Source organism: Balearica regulorum, chromosome 3, assembly GCF_011004875.1.
Source record: "Balearica regulorum gibbericeps isolate bBalReg1 chromosome 3, bBalReg1.pri, whole genome shotgun sequence".
Taxonomy (NCBI): Eukaryota; Metazoa; Chordata; class Aves; order Gruiformes; family Gruidae; genus Balearica; species Balearica regulorum.
Window position 1 is genome coordinate 40,153,445 of NC_046186.1, and position 20,435 is coordinate 40,173,879.

The following is a 20,435-nucleotide window of genomic DNA, read 5'->3' on the forward strand; positions in this document are numbered from 1 at the left end:
GCTATGTAAAGAAGTCTGACATTGAGCCCTGATTCAGCGTACATGAGTAGTGGATTTGTCCTCGCATGTTTTGGTGTGGTGGTTCTCGGCAGGATGGGGGGACTGTTGGTCCCAGAGCATTCTGCTGGGTTGTCCTGTCTACAGCTCTTGGATAGCGAGGGAGGGATGCTCGTAAAAGCAACACTAACAACAGTCATTGGTTGAGGTGAGGGAAAGCAGTTGGCTATATTCTTGCAATTAGTTTCTGTGCCAAAGAATTGGTTGGTTGGGGCTCCCACCTGCACAAGCAGGGACACAATGCCCTGAGGTTTAGGCCCCCCTAGCTAGAGGAGCTCCTGCTCGTGTCCTGGTGCTCCCCCCTGGCTGGAGGTGGGAGTAGAGGGAAGGAACTATCAGCAAATAGGGAAATATTTTTTCCTTGACTTTTTTTCAAACCTCATCTGTCAGAAGGCAAGGAGGTTACTTGGGTTTTAAAGAAAATGAGGATCTGTGTAAGACTTGGATCTTGTAATGTTCGCAGAGAGGTTTTGAAATATGAACGAGGCAAATATTTTTGTATGAATGTGCGTGGAGTGATCATGTTATTTCTCCATACAGAATGGGCTCAGAACAGCTTCCTACCAATTGCTGTGTGTTTGAGGAGACTGTCCTTTTACATTTTAAAAAGCAAAAAAATAATAGCACTTGAATTCTTTTTAATTTTTTGTCTGAGAGACTTGGAAGTTGAATACACAAAAAAAAAAAAAATCCTTAAACTTTTAGTTTAGGGACTGAGCCTACAAACTCATTTGAACCAAAAATGTAAGAGCAAACGACTTCAGGGATGGATGGATGAGTGAAACTTAAAAGGGAGCACAAAGGACTATAAAGGCAGGGAAAGGGCTGTGGAAGGGAAGGAGCCAGTAAAAGACCAAATGCTGGCCAAGAGCAAGTGTTCAGAAAGCGAGTTTGTTTCTGTTCTCTCAGGTTAAGTAAGATCTGACAGAGCTGCCTTGTGTGATGCTCCTTTCCTTTTCGTTAGTGGCTCTGTCAAACACGCTAATTTTGCAGCACATGATGTAAAAGCCGCTTGGCAGTTTGCTACGAGTGAGTTGGGGGTTACACAGAGTTGGTCCGTAATAACTTTTCAGAATATTTCTCATGTAAGGTACTGGCTTTGTCAAAACTGAAGTATCCTCCAAGACTTTGAAACCTGTTGATTTTTGGAATTTATTTGTCATTTCATGGCTGTCGAAGATAGAATTAGAAATAAAACCTTGAATATACATTCCAAAGAATTAAAGTTCTTGTTTTGCAGGAAAATTTTTGGTTTAAGTGGGAAGCTCTGACCAGCCACAGAGCTTTAGGGGATGCTCTAAAACCCTTCAAGCCCTGACTTAATATACTTTTTTTATTAGAGAGCAGCTAATACATAAATTTAATCAGAAACCTGTGTTGGCTAAACTGTGTTTGCTTCTCTTCATTTTCTCTCAAATAAACCTTGCTTTTAAAAAAAATGAATAAATACTTTTTCATTCATGTGCTGTCTGAAGATCTGTCCTCAATAATTAAAAAAAAAATCCAGTAATTTTGGAAACTTTTTTTTTATTTTGATAGCGTTGCCTTTGTCTTAAAAAATTGTGCATTAGAGTACAAAAGGGCCAAGGTAATTTTGGTTTTAGTTCTCAGTTACTCACACTGCAGCAGTCACAGAGGGATGATGGGTGACAAGTTTTGCTTCATGCGCTCCTTGGTGGGTGTTGTCCAGGAACTGCAAATGAGTTTCTAACTGCATTTCTGCCATCAGCCACGTCCTGCCTATGTAGAGTTTTAACAGAAAATCTCTCAAGTTATGTAAAGTACGTTGTCTCGATATACACACCCATGTAAAACTTTTAACTGGCCGCAAGCTGGCAAGCTAGTATCTGAGGGATGGCTGTCGCTTTTAAGTTCGGCAGCAGCAAATGTATTTTCACCTTTTATAAAAGCAGCTTTATTTTAGCAAAGAAAGTTTGAAAATCAGTGTCAAAAGCACAGTTTATTCCTTAGTTCTTAGTTTTGTAACTGCTACCCCCAGTACTCATAATAGTAACCAAAGCTGAGGGTTATTTGAGTGAAAAATGGTTAACATGCTTTTGCTACTGTTTTCTCCTCTTTATCCTGGCATGAACAATAAAATCAGTTCCACATTCAGGCAGCTCCACTTATTGCAGGCAGCCTTTTTCTCTAAAGGGTGTATTTTCATCAGGCTCAGTTCTGATGGTATAGGTCTTTTAATCCCAGCAATGGGAAGAGAACGCTACCCTGAAATAAGTCTTTTTAGGCACTAATTTCTATTGTCTCACGAGTCTAGGTTCAACAGAAGACACATTTTGGCTAATTTCTGTCCCTTTCCTCTTAGCCCAAGCAGCAGACATAACAAAGAGCAGAGGTGTGTGGTGGTGAAGAGAGATTCTGAAATTTGGGGGAGGAAATAGGTAATTCTTTTCTTTATTTTATTCCTTCTGGAGGCCTTTCATATTTTAGATCTCACATGTTCTATGGCAGGGAAATCTAATGAAGGTATTTGCAGCCTTACTAAAGGGCTTACTAAAGATTCCAGGCTACTGAATGCTGGGACTACTGGCTACTGTTTCACCATATTGTGCACTCTGTATCTCTCTACTGGGATCCTAGGGGATTAGGAATGGTCTTTTCCCTTAAATGCCACAGCCACAGAGCAGAAGAAAAGTCTAATGACCCGGGAGCTGCTCAGTGTTGGTGACCAGGAATTAAGTCCAGTATATGCTGCCTGCACAAGTTTCAGCAAGTACCTTTTCTTATGGGATGTGTTCTGATGATAAATACCCTAAAAACTGTAAAAGGCTCAAATACCTCCAGAAGGAGGTGCTCCACAAATAGCTGAATAACCAAGTCTGTCTACCTCTTCTTAGTTTTTTTTTCCTTTTTTTGATATGTTTTACAGTAGTCCAGTGGAATGGGTTTGTGACCATCCAGCTCACTTCAAGCTGTACCCCAGCTCTTTCCAATTGCTATTTCAATGGCTATCGGATCCACCCACCTGACAAATGCTGTACATCCCCTTATTGTTCAGCCTCTTAATCCCAGGTTCTTCCAACTCTGCATAGAAAAAGCCTCTTTGTGTTTGTACCAAAACAATTCCGTGTAATATTCAAAACACAACTGCTTGAGCAATTGTTTCATCATGATTTATTGTAAGCATCTGTGTTTATATTAAAACTTCACTGAATTTTCAGACTCCTATACCTCTTGTTTCAAGATGAACAGATCTAGATGATTCTGTGTATGACATACATAATGCGACTGAACTTATCCAGTCAAGCAAGGGGGAACTAATAGAGAAAAAATATTTCCAATGGAACTATCCTTTCAGTTCTGCAAAGCAGTGACTGGAAAAGCAATTCACCAAATACAGCTTGTATAAGGGGAAGGCAGTTTCTAACCTTCTTTCAAGTCAATGGGGAGCTTTTTTCATGTTCGTCTTGTATATTCAGAGACAAGGACAAGGAGCTGTTGTAGAACCGTCCTCCAGCGGCTGATCTGTTGTGACTGATGATGTCTGATTTGTGGCAATCACTTTTTGAGCCTTGACGTTTCTTGATATACATCTTCGGCTAACATTTTATGGAGTATTTGAAAAATGAGATAACTCAGTTCACTTAGATTTAATACAATGCAGAGACATGAAGATGCCACCAGAAAATAGAGGAAAATCATCTTCTCTGTGGGTTTGGAAATATAGCAATCTACAGTGTTGGGACATGGTCTTATGTCACATTTCACGAGGCGTGGTACTTTGAATCCATTGTACAATTTATAAAACAGAACAAGAAAAACTATTTCAAATCCTGTTTTTAAAATAAGGCTGATAAGGTAAGTGCATAGCAATCCACCGTCTATCTCTCCTGGACTTTTATAAAGTTTCTGGTTATGGTGTTTCTCTTTGTTCTCTCGATAAACAACATGAAAAACAACCAAGAGTGAAGGGGTGGAAACCATGATTAATTGCAAAGCCAAAAGTCTGATGTGGGAGACAGGGAAAAAATAGTCAAAGCAGACATTTTCACAACCAGGCTGCCTGATATTGCATTCAAATTCATCGTGTTCATTTTTCCAGATGTTTTCTGCGGCCACAATGTAAACCAGTAAGCGGAACATGAACACAACTGCTACCCAGATTCTTCCAATTCTTGTTGAATATTTATTCACTCCACTCAGTAGATCACATAGGAATTCCCAGCTCATTTTTCTCCTCAAGGAAGGAAATGCTGTATCAAAGAAACACAATATCAGAGATGCTTTTTCTTGGGTGGAGAGAAAGGAGAAGTTCATTCAAGGTGAAATATAAGCAGTAGCTGAAGAAATTTAAAATTATTAAGCATTTTAAAAGGATAACAACAAACTGTTCTTAGTGCTGATCATTTGTACCTTCTGCGGCCATTATATAAAATTTATTTGCTGTTCAAGTAGGTTTTGTCAATTAGTCTGAAACCTAATCATGCTGTTAAACTGTCCTCTGCAAGTAAATGTGCCTGTTCTTTCTAAAGATCTCTTCGAGCTTTCTCTGGTGAGTTCAGGCTAGCACTGTACCACTGAGCTATGCTCAACTTAGCGCTGTCAGTTATGCAAATACTAATCACAGTCAAATCCGATTTCACTTTCAAATTTATGTATAGGAGTCAAGTGTCCCATAATAAGTTGACTACCCTACTAATAAGTTGAGTGTATGAGCAAGTTCATCAGCTGGCAAGTTTGTGTACGAGTAGTAATCAGGCCGCAGCATCACAAAGCTCAACGCAGATGGAAAGCTCAGTACTTCTTTTGCTGTCCCTTGGTTCTGCAGCCCCCCGTGACCTCTGCCTACACTCAGACTTCTGCTGGAAAATAAGGTTATTTGCCTATCTGGGTATTCCTACACTGCTATTGGTAGTGCTGCTGAGCTGGTGACTGACTTGAGTTGCTGAAGGACAGCTGCAGAAATAACGAATATATTGCTGATTTATACTGGGAAGGATGTTGAAAAGAGATGTTCTCATGAAGGATTATTACCAAGTTCCTCCTTTATGCTGCAGGTGAAAAAAAGAATAATGGGAATATCAGTTGGCTTCTATCCTATCAGACATATGCTTAGATTCTTAAATATATTTGGCGGGGTGGTGACTTTGTGATTAAAGAGCTATTTCTGTCCTCCCTGTCTGCAATTAGAGCTCAAGCAGAAGTTTAAATCCAGCTCTTCAAGACATCAGCACTAGGGCTTTAATGCTCTCTAGTTAAGTAATATACAGTCAATACACCAGTCTCAAAGGAGCTGAATAGCAAAGCATGAAGACAGTACTATGTAATAAAGCACAGGCAAGAAAACAAAACGTTCATGTGAGCGAGTGTGAATACTGACATGTATGAACGCAGCTTGTGGATGAGCTGTCCACTGCAGGAGATTTGAAGGAAAACCTCAGAAAGCCTTTCCTCAAATTTTAAGATGTGCACAAGCACTATAGAAGGGAAGAGTGAATTTTGTTATGCCATGAAAAACAAGTACAGCTATGTGTGGGCTTTTGCTAATGGCCATAAGAACTGCACCATCCCTTTCTAATGTAAAAAGCATAATGTCGCCTATCAATCCATGACTGAAGCTACACCAGTTCTGACCCTCCAGCTGCACAAGTCAGGACAGAAATTAAAGATGTGCTGGGTCAGCAGCAAGACACAAAAATCAGCGTGAACCCACACTGGTGGAAATCAGGCCATGGAGATACCTAAATACAGATCGAGAAATTTACCTTGAGGTCTCTTTTCCCAAAGCTGAGCTGCTACTTCCTCACCTGAGCAGCAAGAGGGATTAGAAAGGAATAACTTTATTCCTGCTTTTGCCAATCCCACGTTGAGGAGAAGGATGTGAAGGGGAAAAGGAAGTCCTGCCCAAAGAAAATGAGGATCAAGGCTTTGACAAAAGTCTCCAGCAGATCCTGAGCAATGGGCAAATTCTAGCCAGCCAAAAGATCAGATGGATGAAATTCCTGCAAAGCTATTTTGAAAGACAGCAACATATTCTGGTACCTAGAAGCCTGGCAGTGAGGCAGCAGGGATTTCACAGGACTAAAGATGGTTCCTGATCTACGTGCTGTGTTGATGAGAAACTGAAATTTGTTAAAGGACTGCAGGGCAGGCCTTGTGGCCAGCAGTGCTGCTGCAGCCAGAACCCTGCGGACCTTTGGTTATATGTTTCCATTTGCGGCTTCCACTTGATGTTGAGAAATGATTGTGTAGGGCAATCTTCAGCCACAAGCCTAAAGGAGCCTGTCTCATGGTATTGTTTGGGTTGTAACCAGCATAGATCCTCCATTCAAAGGAGCTGCAAATGTGCCTTTAGAAAGGTTGGGTTTGCTTCATGCACCACTGTTGTTATAGAAGGTTGCGGATGTTAACTGATGCTTTTGTATACTTTGAAAATAAGATTAATTCGCTGAAGCATTGCAAAGAACATATGGAATGGAAAAATAAAATGGACTTCAAAGATAGAGTTACTTAACAGGTGAACAAGAAATAATTGACTTCATGGAACAGCACAGGCACAGACTGATGAGAGGTTAAGTTAGCTGAGACTACAGAAGACAAAAACATACGGGCTGTATGAAATTCAGAGAAAGGTGAGGATTCAGACAACAAAAAAAGATAAATCTTCAAGTAAGCACACAATTGAGCAGTATGAAAAAGATGACAGTGCTATGAGGTTTTGTAACACTTCTAAAAGTGGCAGTACATATGGAAACAGATGCCAAGAGTAGTGTCAGGGCGTGACACATTAGCAAAACTATACTCTAACATAAGGACAAGAGAGGAAAAAATGTGATCCAAATTCTTGTAGCCAAAGAACGGTATCAACCTTTGCATTCGGAGGAGGTTCATTTTGTGCAGAATGAATCAAAGGGAGTCAAGAAGGGAAGCTGGCTAAAGAAATGGAGTAGATATTGTAGAAAATACAGATGTCATCATTTTGCATCAAGGCAATGTCCATCATTGAGGCTAATAATGAAATGACTCAAAAGTTTAAAAAAGCAACAAAAGGGTCAAAGGGGGATCTATTTGGCACTGTAGAAATAAAGACCACAAAAAGACTTAGCCTCTATTGGAAATTACAAAGGAGGCACTAAAGAGTCTTAAACAGTAAAAGATTTGTTCCAAGTGCTCAAGAAAAAGTTGAATGGAGCAAGAAGTGAAGAGCAGGGATTTGAGGTTAGATTTACTTCAACCTCCTGCTCCGGACACATACACACACACACCCCCTCCAACTTGGAAAAAATTCTAGTACCAGGGATGAGTGTGAAAACAAGTGCCTGGGCTCCTTCTACTGCCAGCCAGGAACCTAGAGCAGGTAATTCCTCTTCCTCCTCATATACATCATTTATTCCCTAGATGTGACTTGGACAGCCCCTGCCACCAACACACGCACCTTGTCCTGTTCACTAGAGACACAAGTGACCAGAAGACCCTCCACATGCCCTGCTTCCCTCAGACATACCAGTGGCTTGGATCACCTGCCCTAAGCCTGCACATGTGCTCTGCTGAGCAAACAGAATGCACCATTAACTTCTGAGTGTGCTGAATGTAATTTATTGAGTAAAGTGTTTGAATAATGCTATTGTTGTTCAATATATTCATTAAATAATCATTTATGCCGTTCAGTGAGGTCTGCAGAAGGTTGGCTAATGTGCATTGAGTTATGCATCCATCGAAAAGCATAGTTGTTCAGAGAATTAGTTCACCTAGATTTCAATCAGCTCTGCTAATTTAATTACTTTAAAAGCAGAAAAGGTATCTTTGTGCAGAGGAAAATGGGGAAAAAAAGTAAGAAAAAGCAAGAACAAACTAAGTAGAGAGGAAGTGGGGAAAGCATCCAAAGTGTTCAGGGCACAAAGAGGGCAGGCAGCTCGGAGAGCACGCAAATTACAGGAAGAAGGTGCAGTATTACAGGAAATGGAGACGGAATGGTAAGATATAACAGAAAGAACATGAGCCTGGGAATAGTAGATCTATGAATTCTGTATAAGTAAGCTGAATTATCCTCACTGGCTGAGAGATGGAAAAACACTTTCTGATATAAACATTGCTAATGGGAGTATTTTGCTGCACCTACAATTTACCCTTTTTTTTTTTTTTTTTGACAGGAAGAAAGAGAAACATAAATAGTGGCAAAGATGATAAAGCAGAGAGCAGAAGTAGAGAATCATAAAAAGGCAGAGTTGGTAACAATCTTGAGAGTTCCTCCTCTCTGTTTTTTTTTACAATTTAATCAAAACATCATCACAGTGCTTTTTGTTTTTAAACACCAAGGATCATCTCAGTGTTAGGACAAAAAGAAAAAAAACCAACCAAACATTGGCACAACAGTTTCCATAAACAACTAAGCAAATAATGAAGCTTAACTTCAGATGTTCATTTAGTAACTGCATTTTCCCTTTATTTTCTTTGTTTGCTGATATAAGGAAGTGTGCATCCATTTTATGGTTGCTGAGTGTTTGTGTCTATTTCGTGGACTACCCACTGCTTCCTTACTGACTGCCAGAGGTGTAAGGTCCACAGGCTGAGAAACACTGGTATGCTTCATTCTCTGGCCCTAAGAAGGCTTCATTGTTCATATACTGTTCCTGATATATGTTTGTTCAGCCTGCTCTTAAATTGATGCAAGCTCCACTAGCCCCCACACTCTACCCCACCAGGGTATATCTATGCCAGTGCTCTGCTACAGAAGAAGAGAGAATAGGAAGCCTCCTGGGAACACCAAGGTACAGTATAACTCCCTTCAAAGTCACTCTAAAAGCTGTGCATACACCAGCTATTCAAACTGTTGCACATCTGCTACAGGAGCTGAAAAACTATTTGTACAAGTCACTAACCTTGCAATGCCTTTGTTTCTTGTTCAATGGCGAGAGCACCAATATAAGGTGATTTGCAGGTCCTTATGAAAAAGCCAAGAGAAAACAGAGAGGTCACAAAAATTAACCTTGTCTTGTTCAGACAACCTGTCTCTTATCATCAAATAAGTAAAGCTGTAACATTAACATCATATTGATACTCATTGCTTTTTAAGGCTCTTCAGAAACAAGCCAGGTAAGGCTTGACAACCCATGAGCAAACATAGCCCTCCTGGTCTGCATGCTGGCCACGTTGTTCATTTCTGCCATGACTGCTGCCAGTGGTAGTGCAGCAGAGTCCATGGTTCTCAGGCTGTCATTAACGTGTAATAAGAAATGGAGCCCTCTCTTCAAAACGTTGACGATTCAGACAGAGAAAACACGTGCTGTGGAAGAGGAGATGTCAGAGAGGTGATGTGGTTTATCCAGCATCACTCAGCACATCAGAGGCAGAGCTAAGAAGAGAGCCATGACGTCTCATAGCCTCGTCCTTTGCTTTCATCTTCCTTAGCTTACCGATTCTAACTTTTCACTGTTACGTGTCTATTATTAACTTTTAACTCCTTGGAGGAAGAAATAAGCCCTTGGGTACATCAGGAGATAAACCTCTGGATACTGTGATATTAAAAGCAGAATTCCACAAAGAGTTAAATAGTGCTTAATATACACATGTGGTATGTAAAAACATCAGCCTAGGTATTTACTTGCCAACTGACTACAGGAAGGAAAATAAAAGACTAGATGGAAGAGCGCTCATCTGGTCATTTAGCACTAGTCTGGAGCTGGTTGGTTTGGCTTTTACACCTGACTTTCACATCAGCTTCTGCAGTGGCTTGGGACAAATCTCCTTCCTCTCCAGGCTTCAGGACCTTAGCTGCCCAACATCCACTTCTCTGAAAATATCACTTGTACATCTTCAGTAGGCTTCGTAACCTTAAGCATGCTTAGCCTTTTTTATAGCCAGTGGTGGCAAAATCCCATCTTGTTTTGTATTTAGGGAAACCACAAACACCACTTAATAACCCAGCAGCTGCTGAGTGTGATGCTTTGCCAGCTGCTAATTGCTGTGGTCTCCCCTCTGCAGCAATGAGTGGGTTTTGAAAAAAGGCAGACACAGTTCACTGTTTTCTTTGTTACTTTGGTAAACTGTGTAATTAAAAAAAAAAAATAAACTCAGAAGTAGCCAAAATTACTTTTTTTTTTTTTTTAAGTCATAATGTCTATATTTCGCCTACACAACTACTACTGCATTTCTCATCGCCTTCATGCCAAACAGATAACCCATCTCTCCCATGCTCTCCCACTGTAAATAAAAAATTCCCTCTGCAGCAAATAATCTTCAACATTAATAAGTATTCTGCTCCATTCAGGCTACTTTTGTAACACTTTAGTCAACTTCTAAAAAAAAAAAATATTGACAAAGTCAAAAGATTTCCACTTGAATAAGTGATCATCAATGGCTGCATTACAGTTGGTAACTCTGTAGCAGTTATAAAGTACTGCAATAGTGCAATGAAAACAGGATTATATCTGTGGTTTATGCTAGCCAGTGGGACACTTCCGTGAGGCTATTATTAAGCTCATTTAACATTAGAAAAACAACTTATCATTTGGTAAAACTATATTTTATAACAAGAAACTGTAACTTACCTGTGTGTCAGTGTATTATTACAGCTGGACCCCAGCTTTCGAATGGCATTAACAATCAATGATTCATTTCTGAGAAAGGGAGTCACTGCTTTAAGCCTTTGAAATTGAAACTGCTTGTCTCTAAGGTAATATAAACTACACAAGTGAAACCTGATCACCTCTCCTGGCGCACTGTTCAAACCAGAATCATAATGTGCCTCCTATCATCAGAAAGATACGAGGAAATGGCAGCATTTGTTTAAAGTTGCAAACTTTATCTGCATCTTTTGAGCGCTCATCAGCATCAGCTCTAATGCTGCACGCTTTGTGCTTTCACATTAGCGACAGCACAACCTGAACACATGCACATCCAAAGCAGCAGGCAGTGATCGGTGACCCTCCATGAAACACAGGTAGCCTGTGCACTTGCAAGCCAAGAAGTCCCTTGCCAACGCCAATCTTGCATGAACACGTGCAGAAGATTCCGTCCAAAAAGCCTGCCTTTCACATGGCATTCCTACAGGAATGGCCTGGAGGATCTGGCTGGTTCCCCATTTCAGATGCTACTTCATTCCTAACTTTCGTCTCATCCAACTTATGCTTGCTCCCTGGTACTAACTTTACTGCAATACCAAAACACCAGGAAAGGCCTTCATGAAATACTTCTTGAGTCTCAGCACCCCTTCATAGTACAGCTTCTACATTTTTTTCAGCAGAACTTTGTCCATGTGAAAAACTTGAAACCTCTGTATGGAATTACGGTAAACTTCTGAAATCATGTAACTGACCTAAGAGCCTTAACCCCCACCCTGTTTGCTCTTTGACATTTTACATCAGATCTGTAGTTTGGGTTTTCTTGGGCAAGTAAATTGCCTGCTAGAGACAAATATTCTTTTAGGCACACATTACTTTTAACAATGCATTACACAAATATTCAGACGGGTCTTTCTATTAACATTTTAAATTACAGTGGTTTTCATAAGTAACTGAAGCCTGGGTTTTGTTATTAAGATATAATTTGGTTACTGTACATGCTAATCAATTCCTGCGTTGGACTAGGCAGCTGAGCCACTCCCCACCAGCAAGCCCATAACTTGATTTTTAATAACTAAGCAATTGAATAAGTGTTTATGTCCTGCCCTATGCATCTTATCAAGCATCAGCGCTTCAGCAGTCATTTTTACCTGGGATATGGCTATACTGCTGAGTAATGCTACAAAAAAAAGCAGAAAGCTTGAACTCCTTGCTTGTTAAACGAATTCTTCACAGTATAATTCATTTATTTTAAACTTACTGTGGCTTTTATCTGAGAATTATATATGAATGTTAGTGGTTTCACAGAGAGGAGGGTATCACACAGCCTAACTCACGTGGACCTTGGTTCTGTCCCCAGAGAAGCTGATGCCTCCAGAGGGTGACAGAAGGTGCCAGAGCTCCGAGCTGGAGTGCAGGAAACATAGAGCCTCCCAGCTGCCTGCTGGAGGGAGCTACCTGCCAGGCGAGCACCTTCCTCCTGGTACTGCTGCTCGAATGCCTGACAAAAGCCATGGCCTGCTGAATAAGGTTCAGTTCACATCAGTAATTCAAAGGCCAAAATCACTGTTGGAATATTGTAATTACCTGCATACTGAGAAAGCTAAAATTAAACTTTAAATCTAAACTTTATTATGGCATTAAAGGCATCTGAGCAATTGTAACTGTCCTATAGAGATGGAAAAGAAAAAAGCCCCAACAGCCTGGTTTTTATTAATTGAACTGCATGGTTACAATCCCATCACCTAAATGTCAAACCTGTTTAAGCATCTTTATGACACCCACAGTTGTATCCCCATCATATCTAGTATATAAATGTTACACACTGCCACTCTCTACTGTATTTGGTTACGTGGTTGTATTTATGTATTAAAAGACAACTGTAAGGAGCAGAAAATCTGAAGAGCTCCAGATTATGGAGTGTCAGAGTCCCTCACTACAGAGTTCACTCTGTTAAACCTGTCAAATTTCTACCCTCCAGAGTCTTCCTAGGGACTGTGTTCCCTGCCTGAGATCTGAAGGGTGCCTAGATCAGAGAGGGCACTAGCTGAAGAATTTTAACTTATCACAGCTTAAGCTGATTCAGACCTCGGCGTTGCAGGCAGAGGTTAGTCCTGGTCTGTGCCCCCGCTTTCTACTGCCTTCCCAACTGCATTGCCCTGCTTACATCAGACTGTCCCACCCATCCAATTGAAAAATAAACTTTGTTCTTCTTTTTTCTTTTCTGGCAATGTTAGTTTTCAGCTGGGCGAGGGAGCAAAATTGGCGTACTCCAAGGCTGAGCAATTCTGAGTCCTCCTGCAAGGAAGGCCACAGCAACCACAAGTGAAAACAGGTCTGCCCTTGCCCCCTCCTTTTTGGAGGTGCACTCTCAGAGTAGCTCCAGTTTGTCTCTAAACCCCACTCTAAGGTATCTGGCTGTGTATTGTTGTAGAGAGCAAATTCAGTGCTGCACATGTTTCTCTGCTCTTCCTTTTTAGTAGAAACTAGCTTTTTCTTTCCAGAGGGGATGCTTTGGGTTTTGATATTATTCTGTTCCCAGTTGGAAACAATTTGCCCACTCATTAATGAAAGTAGAACTAAACAAAGTGCCTTTTCCCTTCCATATTGAATTCAGTTAAAAAGATTTATAAACTTGATCAGTGTTTGAAGAATAACAATTGCTTTAATCTTTGCTGGAAAGCACAGCTGGGTGATTTGTTTGTGTCTGTCTCTCAGAGACACAGCTGGCTAACAAGTGTTATAGAAGACATACACATAATGGTATGAAACACAGAAGATTCACTCTCACAGATTTTTGTTTTTAAAATGCATACTGCCGTAAAACTATTTTGGATTGTCAGCGGTAGGGTCCCAACCACTGCATGCTGCTGTCTGAAAACTCTGCTTTCTTTCAATGGGAACGATACAAACGAGCAATAGCAGCTGAAAAGCCGCATAAGGGCTCTTGAGACTGACATGAGCTGAGCAACCACACAGAAATCTCTCAATGCCACCTCTGTCTAGCTGGAGATCTGTTTGTTTCTTCTTCTGCATTTATGTCCTTAATATGGCAATACTGTTTCACATGCCACAATGCAATAATTGTTCCCCTCCCCATTAGCTGTGAGTAAGGTGGAGGAAGTACTTGTAATTTTTAATTTTTGCTTTCCCTTCTCTCCCAGACTTGTTCAGGACAAAAAAGTCGCAGTTGTTAACTCTAATTACAATATGATAAAGCTCACAGTGTATAAAAACATTCTAAAAATCAGGAAAAACAGGAATGCAACTACACACTAGACATTCATGTATGAAAACCCTAGCAAACATGTGCTGGAAGTTGCCCCTCTCACTACAAATCATACATCATAAATTTTTTGTCCCCCCCAACAGCTTTGTAACTGTGCCTCTAAAGTAGGGACAAGCTTATCAGTAGCTTGAGGTATCCTATCTTTATTTTGAAGACAATATGAAGCTTCACATTGTTCTTGTGGGTACTTGAAATAAGCAGGATCTGTGAGGTGAATCAGCAAAGACGTGGAGGCACGCTGCTACTCCCCAGACAGCATTAGATCAGCTATTGCATCCTAACGACGTCTGCGGGACACAGCATCAGATCTGCTCTGTTCTCTACAGACTCTTCTGCAGCTCAAACAATAAGGGGATGTGAGTCTCAAGAAAAGCAGAAACTGCTATTATGTTCTGAATGGCCATGGCATACAGCACAATACTGAATGCAGAATCCCAAAGGAATTTATTTAAAAGGAAAATAAATCTCAGTAAAAGCCTCAGGTTTGGAAAAGGAAGGAGTTTTTACATGGTTACTTTTCAGGGGAGATACTCAGATATTAAGAGGATGGGTGACTCAGAAATGCCACAGATGTTTACAATTCTACCCTTTATAGAGTGTCTTCTATAAAAAAGATGCCAGACAACTTTATAAGCCTTGATGGATTGAGCATTTCAACATCCTGTTGGGTCAGATGATGGCAACATAATATTCACATTAAAGATAAAATAAGACACTTTTCCACAGTCATAAAGGAAAACAAGAAACAGTAAAAACCCTCAGCTTTTCTTCACTGCAGAGTTAATCTGATCAGTTGGCACCTGCTTAATGTATGCTGAGTCCCAGCATTCACATCAAGACCCAACCCTGTTTCTACGTCCCTCTCTGCTTCTCTTTCTACACAGAAAGCCTTATCCCACAACTCTTCATATAGAGAATGTTTTCTCTCCAGCCGATGGCATTCTTTGTACTGTGTGTGACTTCTTACCCCGTCAATGATGCCTGGGAGTTGCCTGTCCTTTATAAGAAAGATGGGAAGTGCTAGAGAACTAGCAGCAGGCTAGCGGCAACCCTTGCCACCATTGTCAGGCAAATGTGTTCTGGCATAAAACCACCCTACCATGACTTGGAAAATATTGTTATGACCCTGGCTGACTTTGGATAGAAGTTTATCTGCATAGATGAGATCAGTTAATGACAGTAACTGCTGGGAAGAGGTGCACGTGCTGATAAGTGAGTGCACTTCTCAGTGTGGTCATGCAAATGGCATTCCCATGTACAATGTGTCAGTTACTGGGGAGCTGGATGCAGAACACCTCCTACAGTACTGTAAAAACTCCCCCTTCCCTCAGGAAAACCAAGCTACCTTCCAGAAAGCCAAGGCTCATGCCAAAACCTTGTATTGGCTTCTTTCAATTATACAAACAGGAAAACAAATGAGAGCAGCAACCTTCACTCAGACGTGACTTTCTACTCAATGGTTTCCAAACAAAATCAGCTGTGTGGCATATGCTGCCAAAACAATAGCTACCAGATTAGCAGATGGTGTGTTGTGAATTAAATGTTGACACAAAACATAGACATACCACTCGATCCTCTCTTCACACCAAAACTTATTTTCCTACTATTTTTCTCACCTCATATTTACATACAGCAATAAATAAATAAATAAAAATTTAGATACTCCATCTGGATTTAGAAGGGACAAGTTAACCTGCAGTAACCTATTACTCTGCCATCTTTCAAAAGAAAATAATGCAGTTTGATTACAGCAAAAGAAAACATGGAGCAAGTGGTTCTGGATACCTCTACATTTATGTTTGTCCCCCTCTGCCTCCATGGCTGCAATAACTAGATGCTCCACCAAAGTCCTCTCACAGACCCTTCAGATGCAGAAAAGTATGAGCTGGGGTTGGCGAGTCCAGAATTACGTATGTACTAATCCTCCAGCTGGCTGCAGCTAAATCTCTGTAATGTTATCCATCATATTTCAGTTCTGCCTGCTTGTTACCTAGGGGAGCACTAATCTGGGTCTCTCCCTAACCCCCAGGTATTGGTTTTATCAAACTATGAAGTTTCTACCCTTCTTTCTAACATGGCTGAAACTGCCCAATGGCACCAGTCAGTAGAGACAGAAAGGGAGGCATGAGCAGGCAGATGCAATCGCATGGGCTTTGTCTCCCCTGGACTCCAGGTAATTTTATTAATTGTCTGTTTACAAATAATAGAAAACAAAATACTGCCACAAAGCAGCATTTGCATAACCAGGAGCTTCCAGACACCTGAAATCTAGAGTACCAGAAAATGGATGCTTAAATCACAATGTATTTTTCTGCTCAAATGACTGCACTTCCAGAGGCATGCCTCAACACCCCTTCCCGATCCCAGTGCTTGGGATTAACAGACAGGGGAATCTCGCTGCTTCTCTTTTTCTCCTTTCCTACATTTAACTGCCACTAGCCTGTGTAGTTCTTCCCAGTTTGCACCAACCAGACGAGTCTTAGTTTACAGGGGGTTACCAGGGCCACCAGCCATTGCCCACAGGCCAATGCTTGCTCCCTGGCCACGGAGGGTCGGGGCGGCTCGGGTGCTGAGGAGGGGCTCAGTGGTGACATGTTCCTCTTCCCACCGAGCGAGCTTCCTCCCCCACTTCCCGCTTGACGATTTGGAGCTATGCTTAGGAAAGAAGACCGCCGTACCGGCCAGACAAGACGCGTTCCCCAGCTCTCCTCACTCCGCCTGAGGGAATGGGCGGGGCGGGGCGGGACCCGGCCGCTCTCCCGCCCCTCCAGCCCGCGCCGCCGGCCTCCTCCCAGGAGGGGGCGCAAGCGCGCAGGCGCTTCCGTCCCTCTCGAGGGGAGGCCCCGCTGGCAGCGCGGGGTGAGTAGCGGCAGGGGAGGGGGGTGAGGGGGTGCGCGGGATGGCGCCTGCTGGCCGTGAGGCGATAACCGTCATCTTCCGCCTCCTCAGGCGCTGTTGGAGCATGGCGGCGGCCTAGTCTTGCTCGTTATGTCCTGGGCGTCCCCGCCGGGCTTTTTCTGTGGGAAACTGCCCCCTTCGTCCCCGGCCTAAAGCCGATAGTGGTGTCAGGAGTCCCCTCACCGCTCGGGGGGAGGTTTCTGCCCTTTCCCTCGCCGCCCTCAAGGTTTGTGCAACTCGGGGGCAGATACGGCGGAGTCAGGCTGAGGTGCTGGGCGGTTGCTCCTCACGTATGGACTGGCGGCGTGCCACCCTGTGCCTGACAGTGCTTTGTCCCCGTGTGATCGCCTTTAGCGACCTTCACGCCGCCCTGACCTCCTTGCCGTGCCTGAGGCCTTACGGGAGAAGGCCCCGGGTGATTGCTGGGTTGGATTGGGTTTGTGAATCCTGCCCCGGGGCCCCCAGCTGTGCTCCACTCGTATAAACTACGGGGCAGGGGTGTCCTTAGCACCCTGTCTCCTCTGTCCCCACAGTAAGCGGAGTGTGTGTTTTGTTCACCTTTGCTCAGGTGGCATCTTGCAGGTGACCTGCATCTCCTATGTGAAAATGAGACTTGAGTCTTAGGGCTGCGGGTGGATAGAGTGACCACACTGCAACAGGTTGCAGGCTGTCCTGTCACACATAATGTTATTAAAATAATAAATGTGCCCTGATACTGTCTTTTTAGCCTGAAGACTGATGCCAAAGCATTAGCCAAAGGCAAGTAAAAATCCCGTGAGCCCATTATGAGGAGACTTGCTGTATAAAGATGTGTATCTCCAAAAGTTAGTTTTCGGATGGACAAGATTGAAAGTCACTGTGCTTAAGCTGGGAATGTTAGGTAAGGTCAAAGGCAATCAATATATACAGAAACAGAAAACCATGCTGTAAGACGACAAGCTGAGTGTGAATTCAGTGAATGTAGTTCTTTCAGGTTTTTATAAAAATGACATCTATTTTTCATTCTGTTTTTAGGAGGTATTCAGCTTTAATTAAAATGTCTTCTACCAAACCTCCAAATGAAAATGAAACACCCAAAGAGAGAAAACCAGGACTGAGGAGTGTTCAAACAACTATGCTCTTCCGAGCTGTGAACCCAGAGCTTTTCATTAAACCTGTAAGAGGCTTGTTCTGAGAGAAACTAAATATGCTTGGAGAGACACAGTTGCTTGAAAATAATCATCGCAATTCTGTGTGCATTATATAACCATTTCTTGTTATGCAAACCACTCAGTAATGTAACTAAAAATATTTTTACTTTTTTTCTACTCTGACTGTTAAGAGCCCAGAACATTACATTGTTTATTCCAGCTTTTATTTCACTGTTATTTTGGTTGAAAACCAAGTTGCTTTCAGAAAGACTGTTTGCAGGCATATTAACCATGTAATTTGACAGATTAAGTAATAGGAGTCCTCTTTAATATTTAAAAGGGAATAAATCATAAAATGCAAACTTTTTTATGTGAAAGAAGGGGATTTTTGGCAGCTTTTTGATATTTTGGGTTTTTCTTTTTCTTGCATTTATAGTTAAGTTGATGATACTCTGGTTTTATTTACACTTGCAGAACGCAGCAAGACTGGATGAAATTTTATGCATATAATAAAAGTAGATGTTGTAGTGATAATACATGATCTGGTTTAGAGGAATATAATCAAGGTTGCTTGACAGGAGCAGGGTTCATTGTGCCAATAGTCTATCCAGATGAATTCTGTTAGAAGTTTGTAATAATTATCTTTAGTAATTGGTTTTGGCCTGTTCATTTATGCTGAAGCAGCATTCATGACCAGCATAAAACAGCACTGGAGTCGTCTTCTTCATAGGTAATTCCTTTTGCTATCAGAAAATCAGGTCTCCCTTCTTGCCGCTTATTAAAGTTATTTGGATCATTCTATAAGCAGGCAATGATGATTTTTGGAGATGTCACAATAGTTTACTGTTCACTTTCTAAGCTAAGTTTGTAGAATGTAATGTTTGTGATGAATGAAAAATGTTTTGACTAAAAATGTACTTTTTTTCCTTTTTTTTTTTTTTGTCAGAACAAACCTGTGATGGCATTTGGTCTCATGGCAATTACCCTCTGTGTGGCCTACCTTGGTTATTTGCATGCAACAGTAGAGAATAAAAAGGACCTTTATGAAGCCATCGACAGTGAGGGGTCCAGGTATATGAGGAGGAAAACTTCCAAGTGGGACTGAGAACATAAGGAAGGAAATCAGCAAATCTGTCACAGAACTTTTCAAGGCAACTACTATTTTTTTCCTTGTCCATTATAATAATGGATAAACGTCTCTTGCTATTTAATCCAATTTAAGTTCCTTTATAAAATGCTGTGTCTGTACAAATAAATTGCTATTAAGATACATACAAACATTAAAGTGATTTTAAGAATTGTTGTCTGCAATGTCCACAGTATGTCAGAAGACATGCAATTAACTCGGATGTGCACTCAAGACTGCTGAATGCCTTAGAAATTTACATGATAGTGAAAACAGCGGTTTGTCTTTTATTTTTTAAACAGAAGGCATAATGTATTGTGCATGAAAAGAAAAAGTTGATCTCTTGAAAGTTGATAATTGAGTGATGCAAGTAAAATAATTTTCAGGCAAGAAAGATCTGATAAAGCAGTCATTGAAGGGTTTTATTTAATAAAGGAATTTTTAAAATACTGGTCAAAATAATCCTTGCATCCTAATATACTCTTCCTTACAAATGAAAAAAAAAAATCAGTAGCTAGTTAGAGAAGAAAAAGTGAAATGAGTACTTCTGCCAAGAGGAAGGCAGGAAGAACTAAGCCATTACCTTTTGTGTTTGGCATCATACAGCAGCAGATGAGTTACATACCAGTATCAGCTTGCCAATTGATATGTACGACTCCAGGTTAGCCAGAGCTTGTGTGGTGGTCTTGACCAGTCAGCAGGACTAGTTTATTTATTTAAGCTGCATTCAAAAATCACATTTCTCTATATTGCAAAGTACATTATATAACATTAATTTATTATAGGTTACTGAGCTCAAAATAAGGAATAGAAAGTCTAAAATCAACAGGTTCTTGAAGGCACAGAGGAAAGAACATATCAACCTGAACAAGCCTGGTCTTGCCGAACAGTCCGGTGTGTGGTTAGTGGTGACCTTTGGCAGGTTGGTGCCACTGTGAGCGCGGCTGGAGGGCAGGTGGTCATTGTGGTGTTTCCTTAGCACATGAGGTGGTTCCCATGTGAACCTTTACCTTGAGCAAACTGTACAGGTGTGTGCTTCCCAGTTCCAGCACTGAGGCCTTCTCCTATGAACTTCTCCAGCTGCTTCTGTGTGCCTGACACTTCCTAGGCGGTATCCCATTGACCAAACTCCAGAACAGGTGGTTGGAGGGCACATACCAGGCTGTGCCCTTTTTTCACCACGGACCCTTAGTAATGTTCTAGTTGCATTTTTCCATTCAGCTCCTCATATTTTCAACCCCATCAGGGGCTCCCAAGAAGCTGAGAGAAGTCTTTGTTAACCCCCTTCTGGCCCTGTTAGGCCAAAGAAGAAAAAACATACAAGGACATCTGCTTTGTCATTCTGGGAATTGCTTTGGGTTTTGTTATTGAAAGGGGTTTTTTTATTGAAGATAAAAAAGGTGACTGCCTCAGGGCAC

General features: G+C 41.5%; 2 protein-coding genes across 4 annotated transcripts in view; one reads left to right on the forward strand and one right to left on the reverse strand.

Annotated features, from left to right (window-relative positions):
• Positions 1–3,174: 3,174 nt before the first annotated feature.
• GJB7 (gap junction protein beta 7) overlaps positions 3,175–20,435 on the reverse strand; it is a 34,841-nt gene continuing 17,580 nt past the window's right edge. Inside the window, exons 2-3 of the mRNA XM_075747652.1 lie at positions 8,895–8,956; positions 3,175–4,268 (exon numbers count right to left, since the gene is read on the reverse strand). Coding sequence (XP_075603767.1) covers positions 3,574–4,245 — 672 coding nt within the window. The 5' untranslated portion in view covers positions 4,246–4,268; positions 8,895–8,956 and the 3' untranslated portion in view covers positions 3,175–3,573. The remainder of the gene's footprint in view (positions 4,269–8,894; positions 8,957–20,435) is intronic.
• Positions 16,642–19,464, forward strand: SMIM8 (small integral membrane protein 8). 3 transcript variants are annotated; one of them, XM_075747626.1, is made up of 3 exons: positions 16,642–16,722; positions 17,776–17,917; positions 18,838–19,464. In XM_075747626.1, the coding sequence occupies exons 2-3, from the start codon at positions 17,798–17,800 to the stop codon at positions 18,994–18,996; spliced, it is 279 nt and encodes a 92-aa protein (XP_075603741.1). In that variant the 5' UTR covers positions 16,642–16,722; positions 17,776–17,797; the 3' UTR covers positions 18,997–19,464. The 3 variants fall into 3 exon arrangements, with proteins under 3 accessions (XP_075603741.1, XP_075603739.1, XP_075603742.1); XM_075747624.1 differs by lacking the exon at positions 16,642–16,722 and adding an exon at positions 16,750–16,987; XM_075747627.1 differs by lacking the exon at positions 16,642–16,722 and adding an exon at positions 17,072–17,302.

Excerpts from the sequence above, each read along its gene's own strand:
- SMIM8 (XM_075747626.1), top strand. The coding sequence starts at position 17,798 with ATGTCTTCTACCAAACCTCCAAATGAAAATGAAACACCCAAAGAGAGA. Across the intron at positions 17,918-18,837 it reads CAGAGCTTTTCATTAAACCT|AACAAACCTGTGATGGCATT; the intron begins GTAAGAGGCTTG and ends TTTTTTTGTCAG.